Source organism: Gekko japonicus, unplaced genomic scaffold (assembly GCF_001447785.1).
Source record: "Gekko japonicus isolate JY-2015 unplaced genomic scaffold, Gekko_japonicus_V1.1 scaffold257, whole genome shotgun sequence".
NCBI lineage: Eukaryota > Metazoa > Chordata > Lepidosauria > Squamata > Gekkonidae > Gekko > Gekko japonicus.
In genome coordinates this window covers 1356673-1372007 of record NW_015171509.1, presented here as the reverse complement: position 1 = coordinate 1372007, position 15335 = coordinate 1356673, and the positions used below count along the sequence as shown (strand labels likewise).

At 45.3% G+C, this 15335-nt stretch overlaps 1 protein-coding gene across 1 annotated transcript in view; it reads left to right on the top strand.

Annotated features, from left to right (window-relative positions):
• The first annotated feature begins 2742 nt into the window (after positions 1-2742).
• The window catches only part of MYL5 (myosin light chain 5), a 25243-nt gene continuing 12650 nt past the window's right edge, over positions 2743-15335 (top strand). The window contains exons 1-3 of the mRNA XM_015419323.1: positions 2743-2763; positions 3236-3340; positions 12483-12653. Of these exons, the coding sequence (XP_015274809.1) occupies positions 2743-2763; positions 3236-3340; positions 12483-12653 (297 nt within the window). The remainder of the gene's footprint in view (positions 2764-3235; positions 3341-12482; positions 12654-15335) is intronic.

The window sequence follows — 15335 nt, the reverse complement described above, 5'->3', positions numbered from 1 at the left end:
CACTGAGAAAATTGCCCATTTATACTCTCTGTTTTCTATTAATTAGCCAGTTTTTGATCCATAAAAGGACTTGTCCATAAAAGGACTTTGATCCATGCAGGACTTGTCCTTTTATCCCATGATTTTTGAGCTTACTTAGGAGCCTTTAATGAGGCACTTTATCAAAAGCTTTCTGGAAGTCAAGGTAAACAATATCTATTGGGTCCCCCTTGTCCACATGTTTGTTCACCCCCTCAAAGAACACTAACAGGTTAGTGAGACAAGATTGCCTCGCTGCGTTGCCTCACTGGGCTGCATTGCCTCGCTGCGTTGCCTCGGCCCCCTCCCCCCACAGAGCCGGCAACCAGCGCCTTGCTCTCAGTCTGAAGGGAGCCAGCGAAGGGGATGGACGCTCCATCAAGGGAGCGGCAACCCCTCCACGGGGGAGAAGGAGGCAGACCTAGCGAGTGGCAGCAAGTGGGGGAAGCACTTACCTTCGCTGCCCCTTGTGGCTCTTCTCCCTCGGCCGCAAGGCTGGTGCTTCAGCAGGGTGATAGTTCAGCGGGCTGCACTGCAGAGAAGGCTGCCCAGGGCCTTCCAAAGGCTCCCCCGCCTTCCTTCAGCAGCAGCGCCAGGGGGGTCTGGCCTGGTGGAAACGAGCTGCAGCTCCTGGAAAGCCGGACTCTCTCCTGAGGAAGACACTTCTCTCTGCTCCTGTGTGGGCCTAACTGTGACTAACTGTCCCCTTGGTGGCTCTTGGTAGGCAACCAACTTCTGTCAGTAAAAAAAACAAAGGACTTTCAGCATAATTCCCTCCCCCGCCCACTGCCAGATTGGCCACTTTCCTGTCAGAATGGCTCTCTCTTCGTTTTGGCTCCACCATGGCTGGCTGGCTGGCTAACGAGGTGGGCCAGCAACCATCGAACCATTCTCTTCAACCCCACTGCTGTACGGCTGACTTTCCCCTAGGGTTGCCAGTCTCCAGGTGGGACCTGGAGATCTCCTGCTGTTAGAATTCATCTCCAGATGACTGAGGTCAGTTCCCCTGGAGAAAATGGCTGCTTTGGAGTGTGGACCCTATGGCATTATACCCTGCTGAGTCCTTCCATTCCACCCCCATGCTGCCCTCCATGGGATCCACACCCCCAATCTCCCAGGTATTTCCCTAATTAGAGCTGCCAATTGTGCTTTCTCCTCAGTACCTGTTGCTAGTGTTGTACACACTGCTTATGGAACCAGTACTCTGCCACTGGCTAACAGTCAGTGTAACTTAGTAGGTGCTCTTAACGCTTCCATGGTGCATATGTTAAGTGCCTTTGATGATTCTAATCACAGTGACTGAAATCAATCATGAACAAATATTCAGATATTCACTCTGGTTCATTGCTTAAAGGCATTCTGGGTAAAATACCAAATGCTGACCAACAGTAACTGACTGACCTTGCTTATAGTGGCCAGTTGTAACTGCGCATGCTTCTGATGTCAGTTTGCTTGCATTAGATGAAGAACACTGCATGATGTACTAATATTTGTTATAATTAGATACTTTTTAGAATCTCACAGAATGGGAAGAAGAAAGCCTATTGTTCAACTGAAGAAGGTATATTTTTGCCTGAGAAAATCCAACCCATAGACTCAGGCCCAATCAGAATGATGTGACGGATATGTGACTAACTTTGATGGAACCAGTAATTGTGATTTATTTCTAACTGTCATGGGGGGTATAAAACCCTATGTCTCCCATTGTAACCTTAGGGAGAGCTGTGGGGTCCAAAACCTTATTGGATCTGCACCTCCCTCCTTTGTTGATCAATAAAGTACAAGATCTGATTCTCCTCTACAAGACTGCCGTGTGCTTTCTCAAATTGGGCTGGGGGAGCACAACCTTTGACGGAGTGTCTGTCTTACACTAGGCAACCAGGTTCTGTCAGTAAAAGGCCCTTTCCACACCTATTTTGGCCCTTGGGTGAAAACTCAATGGGGCCAGTCCTGATAGAGTTGCCAACTCTAGGTGGGACATTCCTGGAGATTTGAAGGATGGAGCCTGTAAGAGTCCAGATTAAAAGACAGATGGCAAGCCAAAGATAGATGGCAAGCCAAAAATAATCCATTGTGCCACTTCTATCGAAGACCAGGTGGGCGGAGATATAATAGCAGCCCAATTACAATGGATGGTGACAACTGCCACCTGCACTGTAAGGTGATTTAAGGGTAGTTAGGGCAGGAGGGGCCAGAATGAACGGACGCCTGCTAGTTAGCCAAAGGCCTGGCGGAACAGTTCTGTTTTACAGGTTGTAGTAAGTCCCACAGGGCCCTCCTCTCCACTGGGAGCATGTTCGACCAGGTTGAGGCCAGGGTGGAGAAGACCCTGGCCCTAGTTGAGTCCAAGTAGATGTCTTTTGGTGCCGGGGACTGCCACTAGATGTTGTTCTGCCGAGCATAAAGCTCTACAGGGCACATGTGGGGAGAGGCTGTCCTGCAGATATGCTGCTCCCTGGCTGCATAGGTCCTTAGAGGTGAGCACCAGCACCTTGAACCGGATCCGGTACTCAGCTGGAAGCCAGTGCAATTGGCGCAGAACTGGCTGTATGCGCACCTGCACAGGCATCGCAGTCAGAAGGTGTGCTACCAGTTTGCACCAGCTGGAGTTTCTGGATCAGGTTCAAGGGCAGCCCCGCGTAGGGCTAGTTGTAGTAGTCTAACCTGGAATAACCATTGCATGGTCACTGTAACCTAGTCCCAGGAGGGGAGAGAGAGAACTAGATGCCGAACCAGTTGAAGATGGTAAAAGGCTGATTTGGAAACACTGGTGACCTGGGCTTCCTTAGTTAGCGAGGCATCCAGTATCACTCCTAAACTCCTGACCCTTGGCGTTGGCACTAACAGCTCCCCACCAAGGGTTGGGAGCCAGATTCATGTGCTCTGGGGACACACTGGGTCTGGGTGCTGAACAAGCCAAGACATCTGTGGAGGTAATTTGCTGCAAGGCAGGATCAGGCTCCCTGATGAAGGAATCGGGGAAGAGCTGATAGAGGAGTCATGGGGGAAATAGCCCTGTTGTGGAATTGGCAAAAGGGAATAAAATGCAGCCATCAAAGTAGTCTCTTCCCCCACCCTGCCAAGACTCCTACTGCAGCCACCCCAAAGATATCCTCCAGTGACTGATTACAGTGGATCCCCAAGTGGAAAAGGAATAGATTTCTGAGAGTGTGACTTGAGAAGGGCCCCGCCTGACCCTCCTTTTGCTTTGCTTCAGTCGGATGAGGACTTCTGGGATCAGCTGGAAGCCAATTGGGAGGAGACAGCCAATCGGTGCTTGACCAGTGATGAGGGTCTCACCAGCTCTGCTTATGACAAGCAGGTACCAGCACCCTGGGAATGCATGCTGGTCAGGTCCCTTCCTTGGGGGACCATGACGTAGCAGCTCCATGCTGCTTTCTGGTGGTAAGGATTCACAGTGGATGGAGACATGGGCCACCATCTCAGTCCTGCGGTAGTAGTGGCTTTTTCTGTGTGTATGTGGTGTTGGTGGGTGGGTCTGACCTCCTGGGCTTTGGAGGTTCTTCTGCAAAGATAGGGTACCATTTCCTCCACTGACAAGAGATCTTCTCCGGCCTTCCTCGATTCCCTTCCACCAATAGTTGGCAGACTTCAGCACGGACACAAATTAGACTGTTCAAAGGGAACTCCTTCCCCCCTTCTCTCCTGCTTGATGCCTTAGGAGGGAGCTTTGCTACGGAGAGTAGAGTTTGGATTTGAGAGACCTGGGGTGAAATCTCCACTGAGCCCCGGGGGTCTTGGACAAGCCCTTCTGAGCCTGACCTGCTTTACAAAGAGCTCTGTGAGTCTGATGCTCCAGAAATAACCCCATGGCACCTTAAAGATTGAGGTTTAATCTTGTTCTTGCTGAAATCACCAAGTAGAGCTGATCACTAGACTTGGGGTCTGCTCATCCATGGAACCCACCATTTAACAGGTTGCCAATTGGACAAAGTGTGCACTTTCAAGCTGAACTGCCCCGTGTCTCTGTGTGCATCCATGCAACCATAAATGCATGGAATCTCAAGGACGCTGAGAGGATGAAATGGGTCACCCAACGCCTGTCTTTCTGAGTGTCCCAGAGGAAGAAAGGCATAACAATGAAGTACATCTAGAAAAATAAAACCCGAATTGTAGCTTGCCTTCCCTGGCAGGGATATCAGTTTGAAAAGCACCACCTTGCCCAGGACCAACTGCATAAGGTGAAGTGCTTGGAGCAAAGGGACCTTCTGAACTCCATGCACTTCTTTTGAGGACGCCGTGCAGCAGAATCTGGATCCTAGGCAGGTAAGTCAAGGAGGTGAAGCAGCTCCTTACTTTCCTCCCTCCCGTTGAGTAGGAATGCGTCAAAGGGGCAAGTGGATCACCCCTGGAACACTGTAGAGAAGGCCACCAACCAATGCTTCCTCTAAGCTGTGGAGTCTTGTGAGCAAAAATTATACTTTGTGGCATTAAAGTTAAGAGCGGGCGATTTGGCTACTGCATAAATTAGTTTGCTCTGGAGCCCTCCTTCCTGAGCCAAGACAAAAGTGTGTGAGCCGGAGGCTAAAATACTGTGAGCTAGCTCACATTCACTCAGATTGGAGGGAACACTGCACCAACTCTGACCATGCACCATGTGAGGGACAGCTGGCAGAGGTCTCGGACCTTTTTAAATGGAAGTCCTGGTATCATTTCCATTTTGCAGAATACTCCCTGTTTGATCATAAGGAGCAAATAAATATGAAAACTCCCACTAGCAGATCCTACTTTCTCCAAGAATCTGGCTGCCTTACACGTTATAGAATCATGGAGTTGGAAGGGGCCATACGGACCACCTAGTCCAACCCCCTGCCTAATGCAGGACCAGCCTTTGACAACAGAATGTCAACAGTTCCCAGGCAGATGGCTTTTACCCAATCTGAGGCCATCCTGCCATACTGGCAGGAAGAGGGCAACTTACAATTCAGCTGTACAGCCCTGGATGAGTTGCTTCAGTTTAATTCCTCTTCACTGCCTGCCTTTCATTGCTCCTCATCACTAGACCTATTTTCATGTCATTCACTCCATCCTCCATGAGACTCTAAAGATCCTTTTTGGCTAAAGCTTTATCTAAATGCTCACAGGCAAAGAAGAGACATGGCAGATGGGGAGTGGAAGGGATACAGGAAGCAAACTGCATGGAGACCAATTATATATGTCGCACCCACACACAAGTGTTCTAGTTAACCAATAATTGCAATCTCAGAAGATGGGACTGCAGGGCAGATACTCAACAGACGGTCTGTTTTGTCTCTGAGGTCGGACACAATTTCTTAGCTGGGCTGTGTTCAATACAGGTACCTATGATAAGGTGAATAAACTGGAGAATCAAAAAGATATTGTACTGCATATGTTGCTCTACCACTGGAAATGGGAAAAGAATGAAATTCAAGGAACCCTGGTATGATTTTGAAAGCTTTAGCATTCCTGATATTCTGCAACAGCGCTCTTCATGTTTATAGGCATGGGCATTGATCCTTAAATTTTCTGTGTATCACCCACCACCTCAAGGTACCAGATTCTACAACATAGCTTCTCACTTCAAAGACTCAAAGAAGAACCAGAGAATAATGCCTGCATGGTATAGTTTTATTGTAAGGTTGAAGAAAAGGTTGTTTCCCTTGTGCTACAGAAGTTAATAAATTTTACAGTTACACTTAATTATGAATGGTTATGCTATTGGCTGCTGCCAGTATCATTAACCCAGTGTTCCTGCCCTAAGTGCTAGGGCATTTAAACATTTATGAATGAATACAAGGCAATTCCTTCAGTTCTCTAAATGCCAGTCTCTCAGGCCACCTATTATAATGCAACATACCCTATTCAGTATATGTTACAGCCATTCTGTGACAGAAGGATCAGTTTCCAGTAACAATACAAGGAAGCTAAACATCCTCACTGGATCCCACTTCAGTTTTCATTAATATTGCCATATGGCATTACTGAATGACATTTAACTGAGTGACATCTATATTCCTGCAACTAGATGAACATTTAGGAGCCAGTCTTATGTGGCATAGTTTTTAAATTTGTACTTTACAAATGAAGAAACCTGAAAAGCCTAGTTCACAAAATGTTTATTTATGCAAACAGAGTTCATAGCCAAGTCAAAATTATGTACTCCAGAAGTTCTAGACAATAAAGGTGAAGCCGACAACAGTTGGTTTTATTTCAGTATTGTATCTTCGCTAGCTGAAAAGGAAAGAAAAAGACATCTGAGTTCACCAGTGAGTGATTCAAATATGCTCCAAGTACATGGCTTCGACGAACCTGCACCAAATGTATTGCTTACAGCCACCGCCATAGTTAATTGATTTTTACAACCGCAGCTGCATCAAGGACACAGCTGTTGAATTCAAAGTGATCATATCTCACATGCCCATGATGGTACACATACGCACACACCACAAATAAAAACTAAAATCACACTTCATTCTTAGACCTGAAAGCGCTTTTGGGGCACCAGAACTGCCCACCCTCAGAGAAAGCCCACCTCCTGTGTCTCTCCTTGAGTCGCAGATCTGGGGGAACCCTCCTCTTTGCAACGAGTCAGCAGTGACTCATGCAGAGATGTCAGCCACTGGACAGCAAGCCATTCGGTTGCATCAGGAGTGACTGGAGTGCTCAGTCACTTCCAATGAAGATGCAGCAGAAAGGGCTCTTGTTGTAGCAGGAACTCCTTTGCATATTAGGCGACACCCCCCTAATGTAGCCAATCCTCCAAGAGCTTACAGAGCTCTTCTTACAGGGGCTACTGTACGCTCTTGGAGGGTTGGCTACATTAGGGGAGTGTCACCTAATATGCAAAGGAATTCCTGCTACAAAAAGAGCCCTGCAAAATTACCTGCCCCCGTACAGACTGACTGCCAAGGAGGGAGAGCTAGAGCAGAGAGTCACGCAGCAATAGAGCTGGCCGCCTCCTTTGGGAATGGGGGCCTGTCTCTCCCAGGGGATCAAAATTTCTTCCTGAAAGTATATTAGCGGTTCCATGACGGCACACTGTTTGGAAATTACAACCATATTAACATTATCACCTCACCCTGAACTCAAAGACTCTGGAAATTTAAGGTTAGTGACTGCCTTTTCTTAAACTGTACTAACATTTAAAATGCTTTTAATACATTTAAATATTTATATGCCCACCTTTCCCCTGAGCATCTCAGGACTCACTGGGCAGTGTACATATCTATAAGGAGGCTCAGCTTACCTACACTAGCTCAACTGAACTTACAGCTAAAAACATAAGAACAAGAGTCCAGGAGCACCTTAAAGACTGACAAAATATGTGGCAGGGTATGGGCTTTCATGAGTCACCGCTCACTTCTTCAGAAGTGACTCACAAAACAGCACACCCCTGCCACATACTTTGTTAGTCTTTTTTTTCCTCTCTTTTTTAAAATATATATTTGTTAGTCTTTTAGGTGCTACTGGACACTTGCTCTTTTCTACAGCTACAGACAGACTAACACGGCTACCCATCTTGATCTAAAAACATAAGACACTTCCCTGGAAGTAAGCCCCTCTTAATAGCATGAGCCTTACTTCTAAATAGACCTGCTTAGGATTGCTTGCTAAGTAACCCTGATGACCTCCCTAAACATGTATAATGGCACATGCAACTCCAAACTTTGTCCTGTACAAAATTCTTGGTATTTTTAGACAACTATCACATAGATGTAAATGAATCCCTCTGGTCTGAAATTGCATACAAAGAGATGAGTGCTATAATCCCCTTGCAAGGTTCCTATAGAGGAGTCACTGCCATCTGTGAATTCATGGGACCCTTGTGTACAGTGGAACACGTGACGATCACAAACCAGGTTTTTCAGGCTTGTGGAGAGTCACGATATAAGCTTCATAACATGTGTATGCAGACAGCATGTAAGTAGACTTCATTATTACCTTCATTATAATCCACCTTTCTCACTGGGGCTCAAGATAGCTTAGTAAAGCTACTGTGTAACATCCTTCTTTCCTGCCATTCCTCTGACAGCAATGCAAGTGAACTAGCCATTTCAAGTAACTCCTTGTAATTTTTGATAGCTACCTTTTAGAAGAGAAGATTGGATTTATACCCTGCCCTTCATTACCTGAAGGAGTCTCAGAGCGGTTTACAATCTCCTTTCCCTTCCCCTCCCCACAACAGACACCCTGTGAGGTAGGTGGGGCTGAGGGGGCTCTTTTGAGGACTGCTCATAAGAGAACAGCTCTGAGAGAACTTGTAACTGGCCCAAAGTCACACCAGCAGCTGCATGTGGAGAAGTGGGCAATCAAACCCAGTTCTCCCAGATTAGAGTCTGTGCTCCTAATCACTAAACCACGACACCCTTTACTGACTCTAGTTAGCCAGCTGGGATCTTTCACTAGCCTACATAACAGGAATCTTCCCAAAGCTGTATCCTTAGAATGCAAATATTTTGAGAATTTGGCTTTTTAAAAAATGGATTTCATCAGATTAGCATGCCATATGCGGGCTAGATAGTGCCCACTATCAAGAACTGGGCTTTAACTGAGTCGGGGAAGCGATTATCTCACAGCTAACAAAGCTAAACCAAGACTGACACAAAAAAGTTGGGATAACACAGTACTACAGAAGTTACAGAGCAGTACAGACATGATTCAGCTTTCTCAGGTAATTCTTGCATAACACTCAACATGTATGCTGCTGAATCCACAATTTAAACCCAACATTAATCCAGACACTGATTGCCAGTTGTTGGGGATGTACAAATGTCCACAAAGAGTGAACAAACGTTCACTGTAGTGTGTGTAGAGGGGTAGTGTGCTTTAAGCAAATATGCATGGCGTTTTCAAAAAAAGGATGAGTAGGTATAAGAAAAATACCTTCTGCCAGTGCTTTTGCAATGCGTTCCATTTCTTCACGTTTCTTCTTCTCTTCCTCTTCTATTCTCCGTTCCTCCGCAGCAATAGGCTTCAAGTAGTCTGTCATGAAAGCAATTCATTTTACTGTATACACAAATGTTTGGTCAACAGAAGGCTTCCTTACTAACGCACAATCCTATGCAGAGTTATTCCAGCCTAAGCTCATGGAAATCAGGGGCTCAGACTGGAATTCTACATAGGATAGTCCTGCCAGTCTTCAAGAAGCTTCATCATACACTAGCCAACAATAGAGTAATTTGCTTCCAGCTCAGTAAGATCATGCAACATCTTAAGGTATGTACAGAGATAGATCAGAGGAAGTCTCTGAGGAGGATCAGCTGTTTAGACAGGTTTATAGTTAACAATAAGAACTTCTGTTCTACATTTAGAACACGGGACAGTTAGCTGGAGCCCCATTAGATGATCAAATCACTAGGTGGCTGAGATTCTAGTAGCCCACAAAGAGCGTAACTAAATAAAAGACACATCTAAAACAAATACTGCCCAAATTTATTTACATACTGCATTTTACTCTCCTCGTGCCCACTCATTAGAGATACACACACCATCAAGAATACTACCAGCAATCACTTATGACTCTTATACAAATGTTTATACTTATGTATGTTTTATATCAAAAGACAAGCTGACATCCAGCAGCCAAGAATTTTTGACAATGACTTGTGCCAGAAGAGCTGATTGGTCTGTCACCAAATGCACTGATTCCCCCCCCCCCCAAACAAGTGATCTAGGTCTGTCACATCAGATTATTCACAAGACAAAGCTGCACATGAATATCTGCTGCAAGGTGAGAGAGGGAAAACCTGGCTGCATTTGCACGCTCAGAGACTGAGGAACTCCAATACATTATAGTTGTTTTTCACATAGTAGCTGTACAATTCAAAGACAGTCAAGGCAAAGCAAAAGCATCTGAAGATGAACTAAAGCTCCCTTCGAAGAAGTCCTTTGCATTAGACTTGTCCTTAGCCACTTACCATATCTTTTCTTTCCATAGATCATTCCGATTAGTAATGCCGAGTACCTGGTGAACTAGAAAACAAAGTATAGGCATATGAAACTGCTACGTCACCAAGCACACAAAGTATTTTGTTTTCCAGGCTTTAAGAGGTACAGAATTTAGAGGAGGGGCCTCGTAATCTAACAAGCTGCAAGTTCAAGTTTCTTAGATGGAAAAACCAAACTTTGAAGTGTGGGCCAGATTCACAACTGAATTGCAAACAGAAATATAATTCCATTTATGAGTTTAGAATCAGCGCCTCACAACACCGAAACCCTACTAAGAAACCCACTTAGGGACAAGAAGTTATCTCAAAGACATAATGCCCAGGCAGTGGCTATTGAGTGAAGACCTGCTGTTCAAGAGGGTCCACACCCAGATCCTATAGCTGTGGCTGCAGGATAAGAACACTGTGTGGGCCTCTCATACCCCTGCGTCACAAGGGAGTGAAATTAATACCCCACTTGCTTGGTGTCATAAGCGGAAGAAAAGGGGCATCACTGCTCGTATTATTTTTCACCAACATAGCAACTGAATTCAACTAAACCGGGGCAGGTAGATTAGCATTAAACACACAAAACTGGCTAGTCTGTTTCCAGTCCACAGAAAATCAACTCTAATGATATTAGTATAATCAGATTCCATCAGTTTCTGGCATCTGATCTTTTAAACCCACATTTCAACATTTACCTGCATTTGCTGGCTAGAAAAAAAAAACTTGTACCAGAGTACCTTCTAAGTATCACCTACACTGTGACTGGACACACACTATCGTGCATCTACTGCAGGATGCAAAATGTCAACTGTTTAAATTACCAAGTTTAACAAGCTCATAATCTAGCCCAGATACATTTTTTTTTTACAAACTATCAGCTCTGCTGATTTTTCTTAAGAGAAACTGACACATAAATGTGCTTTAGCAACAGCCCCCTGCACAGAAGATTAACAATAAGGTCAGCATTGGAAAACACACATTCCTGTGAACTCTTTGCCAGTTTCCCAAGGCTTGGGAAACATTTAAACCAGTATACAGATGGAAAACAAACCCTTTTTATTTAAAGATTTACTGGTTTATGTTCCAATTTATCCAGTTCTAACGATAAAAATTACAGTCGGGGAACCAAAATCTCCTGGACATTCCAGGCCCCAGAAACATCAAGTTTGTGGTTACCAGGGCTGGGGCATTTTCGGTGGCGGCTCCTACCTGGTGGAATGAGCTCCCAGAAGTACTTTTATAGTTAAATCATTTTAGAGCACCGAAAAGCAAATTTTAGTAAATTGTATTGTTGTATTTTATATTATTCTGTACTGTTTTAATGTTTTTAACTTGGGCATTTTTGCCCCTTGTGAGCCGCCCTGAGCCTTCAGGGAGGGAGAGGTATAAATTCAAAAATAAATTTTAAAAAAATTAAAAATATATATATAAAAAAACTGAGCTTTGCAGCACAGTTACGACAGAATGCACTTTCACAAGCCCACTTCACCAGATGCATCCAGCATGCCTTTTTGTTTTAGAGAGCCAGTGTGCTGTTAGTGGGTAGTGTCAGACTAGTATCCGGGAGACCCAGGTTCAAATCCCCACTCTGCCACGGAAACCCATTGGGTGACTGTGGGCCAGTCATACTCTCTCAGTCTAACCTACCTCCCAGGATTGTTGTGAGGATAAAATGGAGAGGAGAATGATGTGAGCTGCTCTGGGTCCCCACTGGGGTGAAAACCAGGGCACAAATGAAATACATACATAAATAAATAGGCTAGCAGGAAGATTCCGACCCACAGCTGGAACCAGCAGGGCAAAAGAAAGAACACTAATCTGGAGGAAAACCACAATCCACAATCCCCCAGAACAGTAATATAACCATTACTTATATGGGATGGGGGTTATAAGTAATGGTTGAGGAAATTCTATTCCACTGTATCTGAAGAAGTGTGCATGCACACGAAAGCTTATACTGTGAATAAAACTTCGTGTCACTCAAACTTGGTCCTGCTGCTTCAGAGCAACACGGCTACCTCCACCTGAATCTTACTGAATGCACTAATTTACACCGTGCAATCTGCCTTCGATCTCATATTATAAACAGCATAAATAAAATCACATTGCAGCACACCGGTAAATGTGCTTTGGCAACAGCCCCCTGCACAGAAGATTAACAATAAGGTCAGCATTGGAAAACACACATTCCTGTGAACTCTTTGCCAGTTTCCCAAGGCTTGGGAAACATTTATCCAGGCAAAAAGCACAGGTGACTGACCATTAACCCCTACCCTCGAGCCATTTGGATAGAAACAGCTGCTTGCCCCAGTGAAAGCCAAACGAGGCATTCGCGAGAGACCGGGGAGGAGCCAGGAAGCAGCAACCCTGCATCGTGAGCCGCTTCGAGCCCCGAAAAGCAGCCAAGGAGGCAGCCAGCCCCCCGCTTCTCCTTGACCTCCTCCACGGTCACCTTCCGGTAAAGGGCCCCGGGCCCGGTGGGGCTTCTCAAGCGCAACCCAAAGTAGGGGAGGGGGGAAAGCACGAAGCCCCGAAGAGACCAGGTAGGAGATATCCCCCCCACCCCCGGTCACCTTGATCAACGGAGAGACCTCCACCGGGGGAATCATCCTGCCCGCCTCGGCCTCTCTCCGGCACACGGAAACGGACGTGACGCACAGCAAAAGTAAGGCGGGGCTACAAGCAGAGGCTTGTGGGAGCGGCGGAGCGGCACGAAAGGTTTGTGACGTACGGCTTTATAGAATGAGTGTGTCTGCGCTTGCGCGGCGAAGGGGTTACTGCCGGGACTAATTTAAGGCACGGCGGAGAAGAAAGAGTTGGATCTGCCTATAGATATGTTGGTCCAAAAGTAATTTTACTTATTTATAAATTCGATTTTAGATCGCCCTCCCCCAATACGGGCTCAGGGCGGTGTATAACATTTAAATACAACTAAGAATAATACAATTATAATCGTTCAAAAAGGCGCCTAAAAACCAATTATTCTTAACCCAAAATTAGGGAGTGGACGGAAAAGGAGGCCGGACTGATTAAGACCATTGGTTAAAACTGGTTAATAACTTGCTGTCCTCAACCATAAGCCTGGTGGAACTCTCTGCCTTGCTAGGCCTGCAGAAGTGGACTAAGTCCCGCAGGGCATGGTTGTTGTTTGGCAGAGAGTTAAACCAGGTCGAAGCCACTCTGGTTGAAGACAGCGGATGTCTCTTGGGCCAGAGATCTCCAGATAAAGAAAGCTAACAACGCAGTTCATATCCACAATCCTTTTATTAAGACTGACCTAATATGACCTATAAAAGGAGCTGCGGTGGCTCAAGTGGTTAAGATGCTGTCGAAGGTCAGTAGTTCAGCAGTTCGAGACCTGAGTTGCCGCATGACGGAGTGAGCTCCCGTCTCTAGTTCCAGCTCCTGCCAACCTAGCAGTTCGAAAGCAAGAAATTGAAAGTAGATAAATAGGGACCGCTTCGGTGGGAAGGTAACAGCGTTCCATGCGCCTTGGGGTTTAGTCATGCCGGCCACATGACCACGGAAAACGTCTTCGGACAGCGCTGGCTCTTCGGCTTTGAAACGGAGATGAGCACCGCAACCCTAGAGTCGGACTCGACTGGCTTTCGAGCAAGGGAACCTTGACCTTTTTAATGACATATAAAAGTGTGCAAACTTCTGAGTTCCACAGAATGCTTGATTGCTGATAAATCACCACACTAGATGTAACAAAATACAAAAAGGGGGAACTTTTTCAGAGCATGGGATTGCTGGGATTCTGGGAGGCTCTGGCTTCAGGATGCTGCTGGCCCCAGGGCCATAAAAGCAAGAAGCAATAAAACAAACTCTTAGACTGGAGTAGCTCTCAATTGGATTGCACCATGTTGTTACCAATTATATTTCTGTCTCGCAGGGTGCCTTTAAACCTCTTTTTTATTGGAAGGGGGGAAGAACACAGTATATGCATATCCTTCTGATACACGCAGTGGCCATTTTTGTCTGAAATGGGCAACATGCAAATATTCCAACCAGAACACCATCCAGATTTTTCCAGGGTTCTGATATATGTGTACCAAGGCTGAAAATACACTGGTTGCTCCTTTCAGACAAAAATATTATTGCTCGTATCAGGAAGATAGGGCCTAACACATAACATCTGTCAAAGGCTGTAGTCTTGCCTTTAATTGTATAAACTACATCCGCAGAGAAAATAAATTTCCCCCAGAATTATTGAGTCATCCAGTTGCAAGTTTTGCTGTAGAACACAGTACACTATGGCCCTAATCCCATGAAATGTACAGTGCAATCCTGTGCAGAGTTACTCCACTGAAATGAATAGAATGAGAACTGGGGTAAGTCTGTATGGGACTGAACTGTTAGCCATGCTTAAGCCTTCATGAACATTAGGAGTCAATGTGCTGTCATGATTAAAGTACTGCACTGAGTTCCTTGAAGGAAATGTGAGATTTAAAATATAGTATTAAATAATAAAAAAGAACATCATACAGTCCCTGAGGGACCGCCTTTCCCCGTATGTTCCCCCAAGAGCACTACGGTCTGGGGCCCAAAATTTGCTAACTATTCCGGGCCCCAGAGATGCAAAACTGGTCGCTACGAGGGCCAGGGCCTTTTCGGTGGTGGCCCCTACCTGGTAGAATGAGCTCCCGGAGGAGATCTGGGCCCTGCGGGATTTGATGCAGTTCCGCAGGACCTGCAAGACAGAGCTCTTCCACCAGGCTTTCGAGTAGGGGCCGCCCCCCCGCTATATTGTCATCATGGGGGGGGGGGTGGAAGAGGCCCTAGGAAGGAACATCTGAACTCCTTAACATCTGAACGTTGAAGCCACCGAATGTCTACTGGGAACTTCTCGGACTTGGTCCGTCATCTTTTGGGGTTTTGGAATTGAAGATCACTGAGCACTTTACATGTATTGGGATTGGTTTTTAAACTGTATAGTATGTTTTTAAATGAATAGGAATATTATGTTTTATAAATCTATAAATAAATAATAAATAAAATAAAGAAAATGACACAGATACTTCAAGTTGTAGGTGGGATCAGGAAGAGATATAAAAGATGATTTGCAATTCATTCCTATAAACAATCGGTGATTGTGCAGTGAAGTCTGGAAAGCTTATTGTTATGACAAAGAACAAGGCAATAAGGATTGAGGCTTTAACGTCTGAATACTATCTGAATAATCCATCTATAGTCTGAAAGGCTTTCCTGTGTAGTACACATTTTTAGTTGAATGGAACTTGTGTCCTAAATTGGATCCCAAAGAGCCACGGAATAGCAGATGCTAAAGATATGCACTCTGCCTAGCAAAAGCCCAGAGAGAATATTAGAATACAGAATAATGAGTGAATATTATTAGCATGAACAGCTGCAAGCAAAAGAAATGAATGACAAGAAGCA